This window comes from Protomyctophum bolini (genome assembly GCF_963924005.1).
Source record: "Protomyctophum bolini genome assembly, chromosome: 11".
Lineage (NCBI taxonomy): Eukaryota > Metazoa > Chordata > Actinopteri > Myctophiformes > Myctophidae > Protomyctophum > Protomyctophum bolini.
Window position 1 is genome coordinate 34,462,783 of NC_137872.1, and position 23,059 is coordinate 34,485,841.

The 23,059-nt window shown below is 43.4% G+C and overlaps 4 protein-coding genes across 4 annotated transcripts; 2 read left to right on the top strand and 2 right to left on the bottom strand.

The window, feature by feature from the left end:
- The first annotated feature begins 6,291 nt into the window (after nt 1-6,291).
- On the top strand, nt 6,292-7,835 carry cox6a2 (cytochrome c oxidase subunit 6A2). The gene is made up of 4 exons (XM_080776681.1): nt 6,292-6,436; nt 6,895-6,972; nt 7,323-7,471; nt 7,605-7,835. Exons 2-4 carry the CDS (start codon nt 6,897-6,899, stop codon nt 7,692-7,694), a joined length of 315 nt encoding a protein of 104 aa, XP_080632807.1. The 5' UTR covers nt 6,292-6,436; nt 6,895-6,896; the 3' UTR covers nt 7,695-7,835.
- Nucleotides 7,836-11,702: 3,867 nt separating this feature from the next.
- armc5 (armadillo repeat containing 5) lies at nt 11,703-18,445 on the bottom strand. The gene is made up of 8 exons (XM_080774864.1): nt 18,228-18,445; nt 17,575-18,063; nt 17,437-17,467; nt 16,594-16,704; nt 15,459-16,344; nt 14,512-15,335; nt 14,150-14,282; nt 11,703-13,439 (listed from the first exon to the last, which is right to left on the bottom strand). Exons 2-8 carry the CDS (start codon nt 17,971-17,973, stop codon nt 11,981-11,983), a joined length of 3,843 nt encoding a protein of 1,280 aa, XP_080630990.1. The 5' UTR covers nt 17,974-18,063; nt 18,228-18,445; the 3' UTR covers nt 11,703-11,980.
- Nucleotides 18,446-18,883: 438 nt separating this feature from the next.
- LOC308323777 (uncharacterized protein) lies at nt 18,884-19,943 on the top strand. Its single transcript, XM_080775587.1, has 2 exons — nt 18,884-18,987; nt 19,262-19,943. The coding sequence occupies exons 1-2, from the start codon at nt 18,888-18,890 to the stop codon at nt 19,864-19,866; spliced, it is 705 nt and encodes a 234-aa protein (XP_080631713.1). The 5' UTR covers nt 18,884-18,887; the 3' UTR covers nt 19,867-19,943.
- A 487-nt stretch (nt 19,944-20,430) lies between these two features.
- On the bottom strand, nt 20,431-23,043 carry LOC308324584 (uncharacterized protein). The gene is made up of 3 exons (XM_080776680.1): nt 22,416-23,043; nt 22,049-22,292; nt 20,431-21,511 (listed from the first exon to the last, which is right to left on the bottom strand). The coding sequence occupies exons 1-3, from the start codon at nt 22,773-22,775 to the stop codon at nt 20,793-20,795; spliced, it is 1,323 nt and encodes a 440-aa protein (XP_080632806.1). The 5' UTR covers nt 22,776-23,043; the 3' UTR covers nt 20,431-20,792.
- Nucleotides 23,044-23,059: the final 16 nt, after the last annotated feature.

Genomic DNA, 23,059 nt, shown 5'->3' on the forward strand with positions numbered 1-23,059 from the left:
GTCACATGCTTTCCATTGCTATAGTCACAACCAAAGACCAGGGACTTGAAGTGTTATTGTTGGTTACACACTCTTCCAGTAACATGCTGCTTCCAGCTTGTAAGATGCTCTGGGGGGGGCTCAGTATTAGTGTTCAGGTTTACGAAGCATAACCAAAATTGGATAAGAAGACAAAGAAGCACAGAGAGACACTTTCTGGTCTGTCCAGAAAGTCTGTCTGAGTGCAGGTGCTTGAGTCTTGGCCTTAGACCAGGACAGTGGTTTGTGAAATTGGCATACAATAATCAAGCACATCATGTTGTTGGCATTTTGTTTTCTGAGAAAAGAGACGTTGGTGACATCTACAAAAGGATGATACGGTCCATAACTCTTTGAACTCTTCGACATTACCCAAAATAACCTCTTAGTTGAGAAGTTGAGAGGGGCTTTTGGGTCAGCAGGACCAGGCATTCTGAGAAATGGAGCACACTGCTCAGCGAGAGAGCTGAGTAAACTAGCCTGATGAAAGAGTTTAAAGAAGAGGAGGGAGAGAGAGACGGGCCTTCCTGCCAAATTGGCATTACTCTGCCAAACCCATACTGAGAAAGAATGGCCTGACAGAGAGAGTCTCGCCCAGTCCTGTGATCTATGGCTTCCCGCCCCATAGGTCAGGCAACGAGACAACAGTTAGAACCATTAACATAACATAATCAGTAAGTAATTACCAAAGGACTCCACTTCACCAGCACACTGAGACGATCAATCTCGACGAAATTACATCGTAAGATGAACCTAATAATTAACACTTCCCTGGTGCTGAATGTCCAGTTCAAATAAAAAGTTACTACTGAACATCACACTGCTTTCAAGATGACGAAACTGGCCCTTGAGGACTGAAGGGGGGTGCAGCAGGCAGATATACGGCAGATATACGACCCAGGCAAATATATGGCCCAGGCAGAGCTTAGTGCGAAGCCAAAACCCAGCCCATGGGAAGGCAGAGTTGGACAGAGCAGCCCTGCAGTGAAGTAGCAGTAGCAACTCAGGGCATTGACTTGGAAGCTGAGCAAGCACCACCATCTATGAGTGACATGCGTGGCTTGAGGGTACATCATTTACTATTTAGTTTGCATTTAGCAGAGCGATATAATCCAGAGCGATTTACAGTAAGCATGAAGAACACATGGTAATACATCAAATACATAAAAAAGTCATCAAGAATCATACTTAAGCTAAGAACCTAACAGTGGAAATTAATATCTATATAATTAAACTATGCGTATATTGGGACGCGTGGAGCGTTGTTCCGGCGTTTTTAGTGAATGTTCTTCCAGCTTCCTTGCATTGGCTGACCTGAGCGTGCGGGAGGCTTTGTAGGGTCCGATCAGACTTTGAAGATATGGGGGTGCCATATCATAAATCAGTCAAATTCAGTCTCCTCTCCAGTCTCCACTCCAAATAACTCAAGAAAGACAACTTCACCCTATACAATGATGTAGCACCAGCCAAATTCAACTCAACCTGCTATTCGCTCCATAAAGGCAACCTCACCACTACGTAGCTACACCGCCAATTTAGCAAATTGTCTGGCTTACTAGTTGTTTGTACTGTAACAAACATCTATATTGCGAATAACAGGCAGGACAAACAAAAATGTGTCTCAGTTTCTGTTCAATCTGTCGACTCGAGCGATGGCCTGAAATAAAGCAATGTCCACTCTCACATCGTTTCGACACCCTTGCATCCTCAGCCAAGCCAGGCCCCTGCTGACTGAGTCAGACAGTGACAATATTGATGGTGGATTCCGGCGTGTCCTCATGGTTTGTTCAAGTGTCTACGGTCAGGGCTGCCCCTCCAAATTAAGTCAGACATGCATTGGCCTGTCTAGCTCAGACTTTTTAAAAGGCATTGGCCTGTCTAGTTCAGACTTTTAAAAAATAAATAAAAAGCATGAGACAGAGAGGCACAGTCGCACACAGTAACACACTTGTATTGGAATTCAGGCTTTCACATCAACTCATTGTCCTTCTCCTCAAAAGCACATTAGGCAGGTGTACGACCGTATATTAGGCCTATACCGTCACACAGCAGTATCAGACAGATGTCCACACATCAAATATGATTAACCACGTTCAACCTGGCATCCCTATTTTGAGCATGTCATATACAGGAGGCAAACTTTAAAGAAAAACCGGTATTCAATAATACGGTAGTGAAAATAGCAGATCTACAAAGCTCACAACGCATCACATCACACCACGACAGCTATTTCAGCTTTTTGGCGTATATAGAGTTAACATAGAAGAATAAAGTGCACTATGTATAATTAACCCATTGACATCTTTGCACCAAATTCCAGACTTGCACTGGAACCCTGCTGGATCTCCTCAATTGCTTCTACCTTCCCCTCAGGTGACCTAGCATGTCGCTCTCTTGACAGCTGTTCGTCTATCTTTCATCTTCCTCCTAGAATTCTCTCCGTCTACAATCCACATATTATGCTCCAACTACATTTGTGCCAGTGAGCCTAATGCCTATAGACCTATTCTGTTTGTGCTGGATGCTTCACATCCATCTCGTCATTTGAAGCCACATTCTAAAAGAACCTAGTTAAAATCCTGTTTTATTCATTATTATTGCATGCAATGAAAGACATTCTGTTCTAAACGTGCATTGTAAATTGTAATGCGCAGGAATTCTATAAAATTGGCACATTTCTCAGGATTTTACAATGTGGCGAGTCTTGATCCCTAGTGACCACATGAATGTACATGTATATACCTGTGTTTATATTTGTGTGCGTTTGCGTGTGTGTGTTTCCCATATGCATTGTTCTATGTTGAGTCTACTATCCTCGGTCCGATTCAAACAGCAGACCTTTCCATTTGGCTCAATCTGCATTCTGCAGTGTGCTAATCTATGATAGTGGCAGCATGCAGGCACAGGACTTGCAGTCACTGTGAGCTCCAGAGTGGATGCAAACGTGTGTTAAGAGGCATCTAGGGTTCAAGTTGCAGGCATTAATGACACTATTGGTGGTGCTGTACGTGACCTTGATCATGTGACTGAGATAAGTGACATTACTCCAGCTGGAGTTTTTGCAGTAATGCAAGGGAGAGCTAAAGCTGAAGGGAGAGCTAAATATACATCCATGAATGCCACTTGTAATGCATACACGCTTCCGCGTGTGTCAGACTCTCCAGTGTACTGTAGTGTACAGTGTACTGTAGTGTACAGTACACTGACTCTTACAGTAACACATGGCTTTTGCCCACAATAACAGTGGCCCTAGATGTTCAGACAGGCTGTTGGGCATGACTAAACCAAACCCTAACTGACTTCAGTCCTGGCTATGGCTGTTAAAACAGAGGCAGGCAAATGCATTACAAGGACCAAGACAGACTGGCAGGTACTTGCTCTAGCAAGTAGGCTAATATACATACTGTATTGACTTTAAAGTTGCAATGTGCATGTGTCATGTCCTGATTTGTACCCCAGACTCTGGATATGGGACATGACATTTCTATAACTCTGTCAAGAGGAAATCGCTGCTTGGCAAGGGGAGATATTGCAGTGCATATGATCTTCAGGCAGTACTACTAGTCAAACTGTAGGTATATCCTACCCAGCATCAGGGTCTACATTTCTGAATGGAAGAGTAGGGAGACCACCTCTAGCCACTTCCGATGGGCTATTTATACTATAGGCTACTGTAACATACTAAAGTCTAGTAGATACCATACAGATTGGTTACCGGTAAAATATCACTGTATTCATTCAAAATAAGTTTTGGACTGCGGCTTTAAATAATATTTTGGAGAGATCTTGGTTATTGCATTATTTGTCCACTGAACGTAATCTTTGGGACAAAATAGCTTAAAGAGCTCAAATAATGTATTCAATATTTGACCTACCGGTAATATCCCTTACACACTCATGATAGGATTATGAGCCATCGACATCTCCAACCAGTCTGGGAAACTATATGAATCCTCTGGCATTTTATTAAACTTTGAAGTTTGAAATCGGAAATTATTTATGTAAGCGTTAAGCCCAACGGTGTCCTGATACCGGGTACACAAGGAGAACACATTGTCAAGCAGAGTGGTGTTCTTCACTTTTGTCTGACAACACAATAAATGAATAGGCATGCAGTATAGGCTCAAATTAGAGCCTGACTTGAGTACAATTTGACTTGGATTTTTGACTCGGCCTCATGAGGCCAAGGGACTCGGGACTCTTCCCCCTCCCACACTCGGTCTTGGTCTTGACTTGGACTTGCTTTAAGGTGGACTCGACTACAATACTATGTTCATTACTCTGAGTGGCTGCGCTCTAGCAGTCTAGCTGGTCTAGTATCCCTGCTCCTCTGGTCACACAGGGTCACTATTGCACTGTATAACCTACTGTTGAGGTGACTCTGCAAAACCAGAGGAAATGTGATAATATGGCATATAATTGCTATATGGCTAAAGACATGTTTTAGTTAAAATACTTTTACACACACACACACACACACACACACACACACACACACACACACACACACAGTGTTTGGAATGGATTGTAGCCGTTACCAACATTGGAGATGACATGTCTGTAGATCAGGATAGTGTGAACATTGTGGGAACTGCCCATAGATCCGAAGTCCCGTTTGTCCTAGCCATGATTCATGACTCTCGTATTCATAATCATCATGGCAGGCACCCATGTATCAGGGCTACGTTTGTCCGAACATGCACTGCTCCCGTGCTTGCGGTTAGGTTTAGGTTTGCTCCCGTGCTTGCGGTTAGGGTTAGAGATAGGGATAGTAATGACGAATGGTTGTAGGGACCTGTGTGTCCACTTCCAGATGCCAGAAGAGAGGCTGAGAAAGCTGTAAAACACATGTGCACGCACGCACACAAGTGCGCGCGTGCGTGCACACACACACACACACACACACACACACACACACACACACACACACACACACACACACACACACAATGGCCATCGGAAATCGGAGTAAGCCGTGTGTGTTGTCATACAGTACACAATCAGTTGGTAGACATATTTTCATAATTTTATGTTCACATATAACTTCACAATCAGACATGTATACATTTTGTGTACAGAAAGTTCACAGCCTATAATGCAGACGTTGCTGTGTCAGATGGTTGAATCACAGTTATAGGCTACTACTCCATCTGGTGGACAGTGATAATATTGGTTTTCTGATGTGTGGAGTTACTCTGGGACAGGTTAAGCAAGGACCAGCTGGTCCAAGTGTAGATAGAGGAAAAGGATGGTTCAGCCCTGTGATTAGCAGTCACCGCTGTCACTCATATTGTACAAACTCTGCCTTCACCATGCTGTGATTAGGATTGGATTAATATTGAATTGTTTACAAATAGATAGATCCATGGTGCTCTTCTGCCCCTTTTCCACCAGGCTTGAACCGATATTCAGTTCTTTTTTCCTGCCTAATATTGAACCAGGTTCAGAAGACCCTAAAGGTTGGTTCGGAACTGGAACCAAAACATGGCCGCTGCTGGTTCCGTGAAAGCACCACGGTTCCAAGAATCTAGGACTAGAAGGGAACCAGTTATAGAACCAAAGTTCTGTTGGTGAAAAAAGGGCCTCTCTGTTAATTGTTTCTACCCCCTTTTCTTTTCCCCTGCTATTTGATGGACTGTTTACAAAAAGCAACTATTGAGAAGATGCTGGTATGGATTCACTAAGTCTTGGGCAATTTACACTATTGGGGCATTTGCTGCCTTTTGTGAGGCTAGGAGAAAATTAAATGGAGAAGGTGAGGAAGAGGAAGAGGGAGATAGTTTTGTCAAAGCTAACAAGAGGCCAAAGTGTGTGTTGTGGGTGGGTAGAATGAATAGAGAAAGATGGCTTCTCACATGAGCTAATTTGTGATCAGTGATATCATGCAATGCACCTGTCACATTGTGAACAGCAGCTGGTTCAATGAGATTGCATGCAATCCAGCACTTTTCACTCCCTGAAGTTCAGTAAATCATTTAACAAAATGTTACCCTTCAATTTGCCAAACATGCTTAGCATTATGCTTATTAAATAACCGATCTACAAACTCACAATGTGTCGGGCCCAGGGTCATATCAGGCCTCCTCTTCAGCGACCTTATTTCAACCTCAGCACTATATGTGTAGATACAACATATTGCCACTCAAATACCCTCACACCTGTGGTATTTGACTCTATATCCCTATGTTTACATGTCTCACTGCCTGGCAGCCCTATGTGCACTTGACCAAATATAAACTTCATGTCTCTTGGCACAGATAAAAGTGGGGAGGAGTCTCACATGCTGAGTTCAGTCCAGGACAGACTGAAGGACAAACAAGCAGGACGGTGGAGAAGGCACAAGTAACATACAAAGGATTTTCCAAAGAAGTTATTACCAAAATAAAGAACATTGAGGCTCTGTGACGAAAAAACAACAGTAAGTTTTCATATTTATTTACATTACAGGCCAAAAAGGAGCATTAACACTAGCTCATGACCATTATACCTACTAGGCCCTGCATTAACACTATAGGTATGGTTTGCTAATGTCCTCTTTATATGACAGACATATGCTTTCAATAATTATACTATACACATGGTTTGTCAACATGCCTGTATATAGCCATTAGTTGCACTTGTTCCTATCCAAAGTTGTGTCTATTTGTAATATTAGTTTTACATTAATAGGCTACTGGAATTAATTTGAATGCAATTGGAACTAACTTCAGCTGTATGCTACATATAAATTATAAGACTTCAAAGTAATGCATTTATGAAATTAAAACAAATGCTGTTCACGGACACATGCATTGTGTTCATTGCAGAAGTGTTGAAAGTGCTCTGTAGTCTGTACAGTTTGTGCCAGAATGTCATTTTCTTTTCTTACCTTTGTAGACATGTCTCTCTCCACTGCTGGCATGGCTGCCCGCCGGGTAATCGCTGCTGCGTCATCTTCAAGCCACGAAGGAGCAAGTCAGTGATCCACAGCTCTACCACAGCATCAAATAATATTGTTGGGAGGCTTTGGTTGAATTTTAGGAGGTCTTGGCACAATCAACCATGAAATGAATTTCAGACTGTTGAAGCAAGCCTGTCAAAATCCATGTTGTCTGTCTGCTTTGCATATCAGTGAAGTTGATTTATTTCAGTGGCAAGGCATGAGGATCCACAAGACTTAAACTGAACTTTATTATATTGATGTATGACTTTTCTTCATATTACCTAGTCTCCACTTCCTTCAGGGACATATGGGTTAAGTGCATGTGCATTAGTAGGCTACTGTAGCCATTTGTCATTGTTAAACATTACATTTTCTTTCACAGCAAGAACCTGGAAGATCTTGACCTTTGTGTTGGCCATTCCTGGTGTTGCTGTCTGCATGGCCAATGCCTACATGAAGATGAAGCATCACGAAGCACATCACACAGAGCCAGTGTTTGTGCCATATGTACACCTGCGCATCCGTAGCAAGGTGGGCCTTTTCATCAATTTCTTTTTTTTACTTCTACGTTGCAAACTATTAGCAAGTATTCTGCAATGTATAGTGTATACATTTTATACATCTCAATTTGCTTTGTTGACACCTTGTCATATCTCCTTTCCAGAAATTTCCCTGGGGTGATGGAAACCACTCTCTGTTCCATAACGCTCACGCAAACGCTCTCCCTGATGGCTATGAGACCTCCCACCACTGAAAGGATCACTATGCTGTCTACTGATGTATTCTCAATTGTTGGCTGGTATATGTTGAAGACTGTTTTGCAGCTACTTGGTTTAAATCTATAGCACCCTAGGGGCCAAACTATAAAAAAATAAATATTTGATATTTGACTTTATCATTGAGTGGCATTTCCTTTTAGCTTGTATCTATCACTGACTAAAGGATTTAGCCATCTAATAAGACTTCTAATTAATTAGTGTCATTTATGGTGATGCACATGATTCTGTTTCTAAGCATAAACTACACCTAAGCTTAAAGACCACTTGAGTTTTCAGTTGCCTTGCCATGATGTAACTCCAAAGGTGGACAAATCGACAAATTGATTAGAAATTGATCATTCAAAATGTGCTCATTGACTGAAACAGCTCTCGAAGCCACTCTTAAGCCCAAACCACACCAAAGGGTCAGGTTGGGACAAAACCGTGTTAAGGTCAAATACACCAACATTTGTGTGGTCTACAAAAAAAATTAAAATAAAGTTTTGTCCCGACCCCTTTGGTGTGGTTTGGGCTTTAGCACACATTGAACACAACAATGTACAACATCACCAACTCATATATATTTTAACTTAGTGTTAACGTCCGGTTTTTACTATTTGAAGATCCATATGGGTTTTCTTAATAAAAATGTCAACAGGAAGTTTTATATTTATAGAGATCCCACCTGTGTGAAGTGAGGGGCGCTCTAATCATATCTTACATCAAGGATGGTGGTCCCTTATTGGCTTATTCTACATTGTCTGAATCAACTTTGTTTATATACAAGTGACTTTCAGAGCTTTTTCAGCATACAATGTAAGTCAATGAGAAGCATATTTTGAATGATCAATTCACAGCCTCACACACGGGCCATGGAGGGCTTGTACAGTACATACAGCACAAGTACAGTACAGCAGGGATACTCAAATAGATTTACCTGTGGGCCACATTACAAAAATGGCAAGGGGCCAGGGGCCAGTAGATAAAATTACGACATTAATGATACTTTATAACTTCTCTCTTTCAATTGCTTTATTTTCGCAAAATGTATCAAAGTACAATGTGCATGCACACAATATGTAAATAAATAAATGTGTTGCATTTTCTTGCATAAACACAAAGAGCTGTTTCCATAACTGCACAAATTATTGCACATAACATGAGTAGCTGTTATAATAACATAACATGAGTAGCTCTTTGCCTGCCTGCCTGCCTGCCTGCCTGCCTGCCTGTCTGTCTGTCCATGAGTAGTTATTTGTCTGTCTGTCAATGAGTAGCTGTCTTACTGTCTGCCTGTCTATGAGTAGCTGTCTGCCTGCGTGTCTATGAGTAGCTGTCTGTCTGCCTGCCTGCCTGTCCAATTGTCCATGAGTAGCTGTCTGTCTGCCTGTCTGAGTAGCTGTCTGCCTGCCTGCCTAATTGTCCATGAGTAGCTGTCTGTCTGCCTGTCTATGAGTAGCTGTCTGCCTTCCTGCCTGTCCAATTGTCCATGAGTAGCTGTCTGTCTATGAGTAGCTGTCTGCCTGCCTGCCCAATTGTCTACGAGTAGCTGTCTGTCTGTCTATGAGTAGCTGTCTGCCTTCCTGCCTGTCCAATTGTCCATGAGTAGCTGTCTGTCTATGAGTAGCTGTCTGCCTTCCTGCCTGTCCAATTGTCCATGAGTAGCTGTCTGCCTGCCTGTCCAATTCTCCATGAGTAGCTGTCTGTCTGCCTGTCTATGAGTAGCTGTCTGACTGCCTGCCTGTCCAATTCTCCATGAGTAGCTGTCTGTCTGTCTGCCTGTCTATGAGTAGCTGTCTGCCTGCCTGCCAGCCAGCAAGTTGGTTAACAGAAAATAAATTGTTATGGCTGAGTAAAATAAAATACAATAAACACAATTTGCCTGAAAATAGATTACCCAGCTATGACCTTTTTCATGAAAAAAAAAGAGTAGTGATATGGCTGACTGAGTAAAATAAAACAATCTACCTGAAAATAGATAGCTATAAGTGAAGAGCAATTTCCGCAATTACCATTTCCGCAATTTCCTCAATTTCCATTTCCACCATTTCCGCAATTTCCATTTCCGCATTTCCGCATTTCCCATTTCCACCATTTCCGCAATTTCCGCAATTACAATTTCCGCAATTTCCATTTCCGCAATTTCCATTTCCATTTCCAACTATTAATGGCAGCTGAGTTTCATCATTCAAATAAAATAGAATTCTGTCCGTTTAGCTATAAAATTATGTCAGGGAATAGGGATACACAGTATATGTCTTTCATTTGCATTGCATCTCCCCCCCCCCCCCCAAGCTTTTATTTTCGTTCGAGTAATAGTACAACTCTAATAGTATTACTTATAATAATGTAATTAAAGATAACTTCATTCAGATTTATTTATTTTTATTTCATTTTCCAGATTTTTTTTTCTTCTTTTTTTTAGATTTTCATTGGTGGGCCAGTCATAATGGTCCCGCGGGCCTGATGTGGCCCGCGGGCCTGAGGTTGAGTATCACTGCAGTACAGCACCACTCACTTCAGACGGGTCTGATTTTTATTTTATTTCTTGACCACATTTGGAGTTGCATCATGGTGCGGTAACTACAAAACCAAAACTCTACCAAAGTGGTATTGCCCTTTAATTCTAGATTCAGAATGAACTTTTTCCAAATACTGCTGTTTCAATGTATTTATTCAGGAGCATAACTTTACATGGGGCAGGGGAAACCTGTGCATTTCTGATATTCCAATCTACGCTTCTTTATATCTCTATGTACAAAATAGGCACCTAGACCAACCCTGATAGTTCCATTTCTTCCTGCTAAATTATATTGATCAAATGCAATGACAATTTAATATCCAAAATGAAAATGAAGGGGGGAAAACAAATGTCTTGAAATGAATTAAATTTCATTTTATGTTACAGTGATGCACTGTCTGCTGGCAACTAGGCCGTCAATTTACATGGAAGCTTGACTAAGTATAAACATGCTTCTAATTTAAACTACAAACCAAAGCTGAATAAATGCTTAAACGGTGCTGGGGGAAAAAAAGGCTTTCATTTGAAATAAGACATACACAGCTCGTTTCCAGGTAATTGTTGTTGAACCTGCAGTTGCACAATTAAAGAGTAGTTTTTCTAAGATTTATCACAATGGCATCTTGTCTGAAAGCTATAGCACATAAGACACTTGGGGACTACAAATTTCATGCCCCCAAATCAGACAGCGGCCACACTTCTGGTCCGTTAGAACGGTGTACTGCAGGCCAGCCCATAGAAGTCCACTGAAATTCAACTTTAATTGCCTACTTTTAAAATAAATGAATACGAAATGAACTGAAGGCTATATTGATTTGAATAAAACTATGCTTCCAAATGTAAGAAGTGTCTTTATCAACATATAGTGTTTTCTCAATAGAGGATGTATTTCACATTTAATTTACCACTTGCATGAGTTACCCATAATGTTAACAGAGCAGAGGGGAGATGGCAGACAGAGAACCTATATTTTAAGGGACGTCACTGCCTTTACGAGGCTGAGCGCCGACTTTGAAGAGTGGAATTCTCAATAATAAATCCCGATTCCGACTGACTTTGTTCATTCTCATTCATGTCTATATTTTGAACATGTCACAGGCTTATATATATATATATGTTCTACCTATACCCCGGAGCTCCGACGGTGTGTTTTAACGTTGTCAACTTGTATAATTAACTTGGCTGAATAGTTGGGAAGATTACCCAGCTAAATGGAAGAGTGACATATCCTGACATTTTCAACTACCTAGTGAATTCTCCAGATAATAATCTTAGTCTTGCAAGATGCTGTTTGGATAATAGCATATAAAACGAAACAAATATATGTGGGTATTGAAAACCTCAAAGGGATGCGACCGTGATACCGTGCGACCACTTTAACTTGAGATTTACAATGCTAGCACTTTTGACACACTGATGGAGTATATTATAGTAAATTGTGGGTTGTATATTGAGATGGCAAGTATGTGACATTGAAAACAAATGAAGATATGGGACACTTTATTAGAACACAAAATAAATTGCCACAGCCTCAGAAATTAACCAGTGAAATTAGGGTATTTTATGATGCCTCTCATAGGGAGTGCATTGACAGCTGTAGTACACGGTTCTAACAGACCAGAAGTGGGGCCACTATCTCATTTGGTGGCGTGAAATTTGGAGTCCCCGTGTCTCTATAGCACATGCCCTCTTACAAACCTCACTTCTCATATGCCCTCTAATCTCATAATTATCATGCACTGTCACTCCCTTATTATTCCCTCAGGTCAGAGCTATGGTGGCCAAATTCAATACATCCCGTTTCAGAGTCGTGCAATCGGCCTCTCTGGCAAGTCTACGCAGGCAATCTCCAGCAGAGTTGTAAGGGAAGGGCTGACACCCCAGCAGGAGTAGCAGGCAGGCCTTGCCCAGGCCTGGAAAACTGTACTGCTGAGAAAACCAGTACGCCTGGGGGAGGAAAGCATTAGGGGACCAGCAACTTCCATCACTGGATTTTGTAGAGCGGGGAGAGTCCTGAGCTGCTGGGTTCGCTTGTGGAGTCAGGGACTTGTCCATGATTGACATACGGCTTGATTTGGTAACCAGGCGGACACTGGTGGTTGTCGTCACATCTGCACTTGACTTAAGAGCCTTGTTGATCTTGTAGTGTGGTCCACAGGCAGGTGGCTGTTTGCGATCCATTTGGTGAGGGGAATCAGATGCTGAATTGCCCGGTTTCTCCATCTGTCCTGATGAATATTCTGGCTCTGCCTCGATAACGCTCAGCTCCAAACTAGATGTACGATTAGCCAAGCTCTCATCAGCAGACTCCCCCTCTAAGCACTCTGGGTCCATGTTACATGCACCGCTCTCCCGGTTTCCCTCTGTGGAAACCATTGCAACTCCACTAGCGGACTTGGTGAAGCAAGACTGGAGAAGAGAGATGCAGAGATCTTCCGCCTCCCTCTGCAGCTCCGTCACCAGGAATCGGCACGCTCCGATCATCATCTCACCTATACGTGTGCTCTGGAAAGTCTGCTCCTCCATCAAGTGCTCCTCCGTGGCCAGACTTTCCAATGCCAGAGATCCCAAAACTTCACACCGTCCTCCAGCCCCCGTCTTTCCATCTTGTTCTTTTGTGTCTTCTGTGTGTGTGGCCAAGCGACAGCCATGCAGGTAATGTAGTACTGGTAGCAGCATACCTCTGTTAACATCCTTAATAGGGATAACTGCACCAGCGCTGCCTTGTGCTTCTCCAAATCCCCCCTTCAAAAGAGCCCTGAAGTACTCAGACGCGACTGCATCCGTTCCTTCCAGTCCAGCCAAGACACTTCTGTTGGCTGACACCTGGGTCCCATCGTCCAGCAGGAAGAAGAGGTCGAAGGTTGAATCTTGGTAGGGACAAAATCTATCTAGACGAGTCTTTTTCAAGGGAGGGGGTGAACATCTTCCAGTTGCACCATCTGAGAGAGCTTTGACTGACCCAAGTGTCCTGGGCTGTCTGATGTCTAGCTCTGTTTTGAGGCCACTCATCAGGCTAGACAGGCATCCAATAAGGACAGAGCAGTACAGCGAATGGGGCTGAGATGCAGGGGCTAAATGGGGCATACTAAAACAATCAGAGAGTGCACAGTCAACAGCCTTGTCTTCCTCTTTCTCCTCCTCATCACAGCCCAGGTGCTGCAGAGCCAAGCGTAGCCCACCATGATCCAAAAGAAGTTTCTTCAAGAAAGCCTTGTTGCTATAATGGGATAAACAGAGGGTATGTCAAATAGCTGAATACAGGAAATCTAGCAAATTGTGTGGCAATACATGTATGATTAATGGAGAGTTCCGCGCAACCCGTTTGTTTTTTACTGAATTCTGATGATATGAACCCATTAGTGGCGAAAACTAAATACAGGGCGCTAAAAATACAGGCCATTAAGAAAGTCTCAAACCGGCCAAACGCTGTGCAGTCAGTGTAAGCAGGACAGCGTTCTACACTCCGTGGACTTATTCCCCACAACAACAGATGGAGAGAAAAAAATATATTTTTTGTGCAATTGAAGAAGAGAATTCAAGAGATCTAGCGCTTGACCGGCCGTGCAGATAAAACACTGAGGAACACTCAGAATGGATTTTTTTTGGTGCTGATTTTGATGATTATCATCATATTATCATCATCATATTATGGTAAGAAAACAAGTTGGGGCCCGGACGACTAGCTCAACCATCTGGGCACCTAGGCTGCTGAGCCAGCCTGACGGCATGCCATGGGTTCGACTCCCGGTCCCGACGGCCTTTGCCGCGTGACTTCCCCCCCCCCATTTCCTGTCCGATTACTTTCAACCTATAAATAAAAGGCAGAAAAAGCCAAAGAATATCCGCCCAAACGAGTTGGGCGGAACTCTCCTTTAATATTGACCACATTTTATCTGTGTTTCACACTGGCTTTATCACACTACTCACCTGCTGACTAGTGGCAAAGACAGTGCACAGATCATCTTGTCTGACTCTGAACCTGAGAGGATCATATGGGCCAGAACCCCAGAACCAAACCCAGACTCACACTGAACACGCAGATTGTTGAGTAGAGCAACACCTACAGGAACAAAGACAATTACCAATTATATAACTATTATTTCGTCAATTGGACCAGAACTTATGTGTGAACATACATTTTTAAATCTTCAGTGTTCATTTAACTCGGTGTACAAATGTAACTAAATGGACCCTTACGGTTACATTAGTACACTACACTCTCTGACTAACAAATGCAGACATGAACACTGAGGATTTTACTGCGAACATCACTTTGAGGTCTAGCTTACCAAGCTGTTTAACTTTGGCCTTTACTCGTTTAGTCTGCTTCTCCCGTCTTCCTGGCAGTTCTTCTCTCTGACAGAGATGGTGACGAATCAGAGCCACTGAGCCAGTTCTGACCAGCGCCTCCAGGCATAAAGGGTTGCAGCTCAGTCGACACATCATGCGGAAGCACCTGACACTGGGATCCTTGTGGCGGGTGAGGTAGAACAACAGGCCAGAGACTGTCCCAGTGTTGATCAGCGAAGTGCTCGGGTCAGTGGCGTGAGAGAAGCGCGAGAGCAGCAGCAAGATGGGAGACTCAGGGGCCCAGGGCTCAGGGTGGTATGGGTTGTAGTAGGTCTGGCTCAGTCGGGGTACTGAGGGAGGCGTTTCTAGAGCCAACAACAGCCGGGCTGGTGTATGGACCCGGGGCCTCTTCTTGTGTGAAGAAGAGAACTTTGATGGGGAAATGGGTGTTTGGGGGGTTTTGGCGGGGGAGGACAGAGGGGACAGGGGACAGGGGGACAGGGGGGAGGAGATTTGGAGGTGAAGCGAGGGTGTACAGGAGGACTGTGGGGAAAGGATGGAATCAGGCTGGGGGGTGGAGAAAGACACAGCTGAGCTTTTAGATGAGGTTGACGGGAGGGGCTGGGGTGATGGCTGAATGTGTTTGGGATTGAAGGAAGGGGACTGACAGGGGATTTTGAGGGAGGAATCAGGGTTTGTGGAGGACGTTTGAGGAGATGCAGAAGGCTGGATCTGAAGACTCCCCCATTCTCCTTCAACTCCAGATGGAGACTCAACCGGATCCCCCTCAGACGTGATCAGGCCCTCAGATACCAACCAGGACCTGGACAAAAAGGCACAAAATATAATAATAAATCAATAAAATATAAAACTGTCATTTGGAGTGAAGATCAACAAACAAGAGTTTGTGTGTGAGACTGTGAGTCCTATGTTTTTCTTAGCTCACCTCAAGCTTAGAAAACTGGATGATCCAGGACCCTGGTCCTCCCTCCTGTTCACCTCAGTTGGGAAGTCAAAAGTTTCAAAAGAAGATGGGGACAGGAGCTCTGAGGGAGACATGTTGGAGGTAGGATTTCCATCCACCTTCTCAGAAGATGGCTCCTCGCCTTTAGCAAATTCAACCAGTCGAGAAATTAGCAGAGGGACCAGTCCTAATTCCTGCATCTGTTCCAGGGCAGATTCATCATAAATAAAGTCAGCACAGCCAGAAATGGCTAATCTGGAAAGTGGGTGATTCTGGTGTTTGGCCAAAAAAGCAATGAGCGCCTCCAACCCACCACTTTCCGTCACTTTGTAACGGTTCACAGCTTCCTTGCAACACAAGCAGAGTGCCCTGAGGAAAATGCCAGACTTACTAAGGGGGTCTTTTTTAACCTCTTCCGTGAACTTCTGAATGACCCCCAGTGCCCCCATAAGAGGACGTAAGCAGCCTTGGGAGCACATGTTGGCCAAGGTTTTCAGGGCCAGCTCTTCAAAAGGACTGTCAGAGTCGGACTCCTCTGATGCCATGACACCAAGTGGCGCGAGGACGCCTGAGCGGGAGACCTCGCGGGCGCATTGGATGCTACAGCCCCGGGTTAGCTCATGGATGGTCCGCAGAGCTGCCCGCCTCAGTCCATCTGGGTGTTCTGGGGCAATGAGTGGAGCCAGAGCAGTTAATGTCCCCTGAGTGAGCAGCAAGAGGCGGTTAGAGGGCGTATCAGAGAGGTACTGCAGGGCACGGGCGGCTGACTGAGCACACAACAATTTAGGACACGGGGCTTTGGCCGGAGTGTCTGTTGGGGAGGATGGGGAGGACAGAGGAAGACAGAGGAGGAGAAGGGGAACCCCGCCTGCAAATAAAATGAAGAGAACCAAATAATTAGTCATAAGAATGTACAGTTGTACACAACAACTTTGTATAGTTGGACCAAACATGCAATAAAACTAAGAATTATTATTTCATAACGTGAATTTACTAGAACATAACATCCATGATGTATGTGTATGGCATCAACTGAACAAACCAGTGAGTGGACTACCTGAACAATTACGCTGCCATAATCAAATCAGAACTACTGCATTGGTAAATGCAAACATACCAGCAGTATGGATGAGAACTGAATTATCTGGATCCATAGCCAAGTTCCCCAGAGCCCGAGCTGCTCTGTTCTGAATGGTCTCTGTGGCAACATTTCTCTTCAGGATATCAACTGAGGAAGGGGGGAAAAATGGTACTTTATGCTGTTAAGTGTCACGTCATCTTTAGCACATTCTCTGGGTTGTATAGTATTTATGATTTGATGTAATTATTCAGCTTTGTACAGTACTTATGTGCTCAAATATTGCTGGCTTGATTCGTATTTGTCTTTCTGTCTTGTACTATTATATACTGTAGCATGGTCATGGAATTAATAAGTGTGTATCTCCTGCATCTTGGTCGGTGTATACGTACTTGTAAAAGACACTTGTGTGTGTGTGTGTGTGTGTGTGTGTGTGTGTGTGTGTGCGTGCGTGCGTGCGTGTGTGTGTGTTGCACCCAAAGTGCTTTCCAATCAAAGATTACCAGTAACAACAAAATAGCCATATAAAAGCAAGTGTAAATGTAAATCACAGTAAACTGTGGTGGCTAAAGTTGGCTTGTATAATAATACATTTGCACTGTTTATATTATTAGTCCCTCTAGCAAGAGAGCAGGGCTCAAAAGGTCAAAATTGTAGGTCAATGCAAACCAATTGGTCCTGTTGAGTCTGGGGTGTAAGGAATAGCCCAGCCTCAAGGGGCCACTAGCAGCGCCTTTATTAGACTCTTCTTGATAATGGAGATATCTGACAGGAATGACTGCATCACAGGTGTGATTATTATAAGGGTTTCTAACTAATAAGTATTGTTTATCCTTCTCTCAATAAGACAATTCTCCACATTTTATTTATATTTTCACTTACCCACAACAGTTATTCCATCAAGCTTACGGACCTACAATGAAAATGAAATGGAAACAAATGTATGAAAGGAAATAGTAATCTCTGTAAATACAAATAATACAGCCTACCTCCTTGAACCATCATCTCCTTACATCTCACCTCAACACGTGTCTCTAACTCAGTGCAGCAGTTGGCAAGGATGCTGAGAGCCAGGTCCAGGGTCTTTTTGGAGCACTCCGGGTGCTTGAGATGGTTCAAGAGGGGCTTGAGTCCTCCCTGAGTTCTGAATCGGGCAATCCCAACACAGCCACCCTTGATGTGCTGTGTGCGGATGGCAACCAGTGCTCGCCACTGGGCAACTTTGGTCCTTTTGTCAACATCCCTGCCCCCACCTGTCTCTGTGTCTGCCGTCTCATTCCTCTGGTCCTCAGCAGCTGAACAAGATTTGGACAGGTGATACAAACACCAGGTCAGCGATGATTCTGGGGATGATGAACGCACCTCTCTGGTGGGTCCTCGTGTCTGTTTACAGGTATCTTGCGCAGGTGACGCTGCCATGATGTCACTTGCCCAACAGATCCCAGGTTCACTTCTTATTTTTCCTCAAGCCACTTTGGACTGATATAGGTGCAACTGTTCTGTGAGCATCTGTAAAGACATACAATGAAGGATAGTTCATTTTACTTGATTAAATGATTATGTGTTGCACATTTTGTTGAAAGTGTTGTTTTCAAAGTTTATACAGTAATGTGGTTCAAAACACGGTTGACAAAAACTACAGATACCGGCATGAAAAAGATAAATTGTACCACCTGACTGCTCTCTCGAATGTGCTGATGGGAGATGTAGTTCCAATACGTCCGGTCCACTCCCTAAAAAAAACAGGCCTACATACTGAGGCGGCCAAACGAACGTTATACTATGTAGAGGTGCGTTGCTTAGTTTAACATATTTTTTTCACTTTACTTGAATAATTAAATGCCTATTTGATCAATGTTTTGTTACCAATGGTCGAACAAATTGTGTGAAACAAAAAGCAATCGTCTTGGTTAGCAGCTAACGCCATCTTTAGCCAAGCAACAAACAAGGGCGGTAGGGGGAGGGAGTTAGGCAAAAGGGGGTGGGTCGATCATATTTATCATGGGATTTGTAGTTTAAAATGTATCACCAAACCAAAGCTTGCTTGGTGTATTTTTCCCATAATAACTACATGTCCCATGGTACTGACATAAGGCTTCGCACGTCTCGTTTCACAATGCATGCAGGGATTGTAGTTTAGATGACACACTCAAGCCTTAAACCCCACTATGTCGATAACTAAAAGAACTGCATTTTCCAAATTCCTTGGTGAGGTTGTTATAATCATCGCTTAGTTGATGCAGAAAAATTCATCGGTGCCATACAGAGGTTGTTAAACTCTACGATAAATCTGCGACTAATAACTTTTATAGAATCCACCGCAGTTTAATAACATGGAGGTCATAGAGACCATTGTGACAAAAAATGTTGAAATAGAAGAAAATGTCAATGAAACAGTGGTGTCAAACATGGACCACGAGACAACAAAACCAGGTTAGTGGTGAATCCACCGTGAAAAAAGCAGATCTGGTGCATGCGAGGAGCCAGGAGGGCTCGATGAGTTCATGCCGATCCTATTCCTATAGTTACATTCATGTCAATCATAAGTGATATATTACCATGATACGATACATTTATATTGAACACATCCAATACATGTATACATTTTATTTACCAATAACAGAATTAACAGAAAGCACTTTGTCTTTGAAATAAAAAATACATGGTCATTCATTTACATGATCCATTGTTGCTTTCTTCTCTCTAGAATTTGTATGGACTCTGCAGGCCACATGGCACCTAGTAAACATTCGCCTTGAAATGGACCAGGCATTTGATCAGCCTGTGTGCAAGAAAAAGAAACTTTGGGAAATGGTGGCAGAGAAGGTCAATGCTAAGTTGAGGGAAGGTGGAAACACTGATGTGACTGCCAAGGCTTACGAGTGTGACCTCAAGTGGAGAAACATGTTGTCAACATACAGGAAGAATGCTGAGAGAGCCAAGAGGCTCGGAGATGGCAGTGTCCACTGGGAGTTCTTCAGGGCCATGCATGAAGTACTGGGCAGGAGCAGGGAAGAGATAGAAACGCAGCGTAAGGCCAAGCTGAATGGGACTAAACTGGGCAAAGCCATTGCCAGCAAGCGGTTCACACCTATTCTCCCTACACCTCGTCTTATGGCTGCACCCTGCCCCTCTCGTCCTCCACAGGATGTTCTGCAGCTCTACCTGGAGCTACAAGAGAGAAAAATGAACATGTGGGCCCAGCAAAAGGCCCTTGAAGAGAGGAAGATTGAGGCTATCAACAACCTGGCACAGGCCATTGCTAGTCTGGCTCAAAGTAACACTGTTCAGTTGTCAAAGGATGGACATTGAGCAGACTGCTGAGCTTCCATTTGTGTTTGTCAGCATTCTAAGACAATGCACTACAGATGGAATAGATTGAAAATTGTTACAAATGTTTGAGTCTTTGTTTAGTTGAGTCCTTCTTACTCATTTTTATTACAATGACATGGGGTATAGCTTCAGGTGTAGGGTAATACAATACTAATAAACAAGGCATCCTACCCCCACTACACCAGACATTGATTGAATATGGAATACTGATTATCCCTTCCGACATTTCACAAGAAAACAATTTTAGGAATTGAACCAAAAAACAGGTTTCTTAGAATATGTGCTTGTAGTTCCAATTCAGACCAAGTATTTTTTCTAAAGATTATAAGTGAAACATGAAAGTTGTAGAGGTGCTCTGATCAATCGGCCGATTTTCACTCCAAATGACTCGATCGGCGATCTGCAATTCACCTGATCTGGAGAAACTGTGGTATAAAAGTCATATTAGTATAATAACATTTTGCAGGCCTAAACATTCTCCCCCCCCCCCCCCACACACACACACACACACACAGGAACAGTTTTGACATAATTTATCGCGAGAAAAACAATTTATGTTCGGGATTGGTCCCAAAAAACCGAGACCAATTGATTAAAATGTTTGATGTCCTCAAAGCTGTTAAAGAAATTCTGAACAGGAACCCCTTTTGGTGTTTTTAGCATTATGTTATACTTTAGCTATTGAAAAATAGATCTACAAGCTCATAGACCTACAAGCCACGAGCTTATAGGTCTGCTATTTTTGAAAAGGCGTGAAAATGTGGCACAAATCTTTGAATATATATTCTTTCACAGCGAACTGGTCTGATTTAATGCAATATTATCCATATACACACTGCTTAGAAGACATGGGGGATTCTGTTTGTCAATTCACTTCTATAAACAATAAAGCCTGTCCATAGTGATCACGTCCTTTGAGAGTCAAACTCTTTATACAACAGGTCTGAGATGGCCTCCCGTCTGTTAATACCCCCATCATCTACCTCCCCGTCTCCTTCCTGGATGCTGCCTTCCTCCTCCACTTCTCCTTTAACCACTTGCCCCATGTCTAGAAATACATTGTGTAGTATACAGGTAGTCAACACAACTGCTCTGGCCCTTTCATAGTTGCCCGTGTCCAGATGCCTGAGCCTTTGAAATCTAGCTTTCAGGTTAGCAATAGCTTGGTCTAGAATGTTCAAATGGTCCTCCAAAGTCTTGTTGAAGAGATTCTCCCTTGCTCCATGACATGATGCAACATATGGTGTTAAAATCTGAGCAGTCAGGGGGTAACCGGCTCTAGCAACAAGGCATGAACCTGGGGGCACTAGTTCAGGGTGCTGTGCAAGTCTGTCTCTCAGAGTGCTGGCCTTGTCCATGTCTGATCCCTTGCTGATTCTACAGTGCATGAACCGGCCTTTACCGTCACACACTAGCTCCAGGTTTAGCCAAGAGTCGGGGTGGGTCTCCTTCTTCATCCTCTTCACCTCTGGCACTGTGCTCTCCACATCCTGTCCCCCTCTAGGCAGGCGGATCGGGATGTGAGTGTGACCCAAAACACCCAGGACCTTGGGGACACATTGGTCTTCCAGCCGCTCCGATTCTCCCAGTAGATTGGACAGAGGGAAGGCGGCAAACTCTCGCTCTGGTAATGAGAGACACACAACAGTAACCATAATCATTGGTTGGCACTTGTTATCGCTGCAGTCTATATGCACTTTCAAACTGGGCCCCGTAATAAAAGAGTCCCCCCCACCCCTTTTTCCCCATACTGTACATGGTCTTCACTTTTATATGATGATTTCCTGTTCTTTCATATAAGTGTATATATTTGTACGTCTTTTGTTATGAATTGAAAATGGTGGACCCTGATGTAAACAAGTCTTGCGCTTCGTCCACAAAGTAGCAGGTTTTGTATTGACTTGTTTTCATTTGAAATGCATCCATTCTACATACTGTGAAATAAATAAATGCAATCAATCAAACTCTATGGTTAGTCTTCTAGCCCCATATGGCACTTCTCCCTCCGCTCATACTGTAGACTACAGTCTGTAGTGTACAGTGTCACTGTGACACTCATCTCAGAGCTACAGTATGAACGCCATAGTAGTACAAACTAGGTATAGGTGTGTTTTTACAACCCACATTTTCTTCATCACCCACACAAAAAAAGCAAACCTACCAACTGGCCACCTGATTTGTTCTTTCTCCAGCATGTTGACACGCTCACAAAAAGAAAAGAAGATCCTGTGGATGTTTCCCTTCTCCAGACGGAATCGATTAGACACAGAGCGATAAGTGATACGCTTGGAAAGGAGTGTGAGGGACAGCAGAACCGTGTGGGATAGGGATAAGCGGGCTCGTCCAGCCAGACGAAGCCTGTTGTGATGATTTGACTTGGAATTCTGAAGCAGGTCTGCAATGTGCTGAGATTTTAAAACATTAAGAACTGTCAGGGACACAAGTTAACACAATAGTCTGAATTTCATCCTGTATGATATGAAAGCACCACAGGCACAGGATGTTTGTTTGAGACATGCTTACCGTACCTTAATTGCATTACTGTCAACAGTGTCAGTGGCAAGTGTTTCTTCTTGAAACCCGGGTTCCACTTCTTCGGGGGAACCCGACACTGTTGTTGCTTCTGTTGTTGATGAAACTTGAAGTGCTTCTGTTGATGTTGATGAAACTTGAAGCTCTGTGTGCGTCTGGGTCTGGGGTGGCACTAGCTGCAGGTAAAGAGTCGCCGTCTCTGCTCGAACCTTGGCGATGAGGTCTGCCTCCAACATTTCTTCAACTGCTTGGTCCAAACGTTGTTCCAGTTCACTCTGGCACAAAGGCTCCCATTCCCGTTCCATCATATCCAGCACGATTCTGCCTGCTGACTGAATATGATCACTGATATCCATTCTCCCGTCGGCGAAAGTCGGTTGATAATGGCACCGCAGGGCAGTCTTGATTGTCTAGCGAAAAGGCGTTGATTTAGCTAAACAAGTTTTAGTCAGTTAGCTTAACCTTAACTGAGCTAAACTGCTAAGAGCTAATGAGGCATTTAATGTAAATTCAGCATGTAGTAGTCTACCAAACTATCGCGAAATGAATATTAACGTATGCAGATATATGCATTTCTAATATCTCCCAAGGACTGTTCCACCATGTGTTGTGATCAGACTGGTTGTCCGCAGCCCGCTTG

Excerpts from the sequence above, each read along its gene's own strand:
- cox6a2 (XM_080776681.1), top strand. The coding sequence starts at position 6,897 with ATGTCTCTCTCCACTGCTGGCATGGCTGCCCGCCGGGTAATCGCTGCT. Across the intron at positions 6,973-7,322 it reads TTCAAGCCACGAAGGAGCAA|CAAGAACCTGGAAGATCTTG; the intron begins GTCAGTGATCCA and ends TTTCTTTCACAG. Across the intron at positions 7,472-7,604 it reads ACCTGCGCATCCGTAGCAAG|AAATTTCCCTGGGGTGATGG; the intron begins GTGGGCCTTTTC and ends TCTCCTTTCCAG.
- armc5 (XM_080774864.1), bottom strand. The coding sequence starts at position 17,973 with ATGGCAGCGTCACCTGCGCAAGATACCTGTAAACAGACACGAGGACCC. Across the intron at positions 16,345-16,593 it reads AGTTCTCATCCATACTGCTG|GCGGGGTTCCCCTTCTCCTC; the intron begins GTATGTTTGCAT and ends TTTTATTTGCAG. Across the intron at positions 15,336-15,458 it reads TCCAGTTTTCTAAGCTTGAG|GTCCTGGTTGGTATCTGAGG; the intron begins GTGAGCTAAGAA and ends CTTTTTGTCCAG.
- LOC308323777 (XM_080775587.1), top strand. The coding sequence starts at position 18,888 with ATGGAGGTCATAGAGACCATTGTGACAAAAAATGTTGAAATAGAAGAA. Across the intron at positions 18,988-19,261 it reads CCACGAGACAACAAAACCAG|AATTTGTATGGACTCTGCAG; the intron begins GTTAGTGGTGAA and ends TCTTCTCTCTAG.
- LOC308324584 (XM_080776680.1), bottom strand. The coding sequence starts at position 22,775 with ATGGATATCAGTGATCATATTCAGTCAGCAGGCAGAATCGTGCTGGAT. Across the intron at positions 22,293-22,415 it reads TTGACAGTAATGCAATTAAG|CACATTGCAGACCTGCTTCA; the intron begins GTACGGTAAGCA and ends TTAAAATCTCAG. Across the intron at positions 21,512-22,048 it reads ACAAATCAGGTGGCCAGTTG|AGCGAGAGTTTGCCGCCTTC; the intron begins GTAGGTTTGCTT and ends TCTCATTACCAG.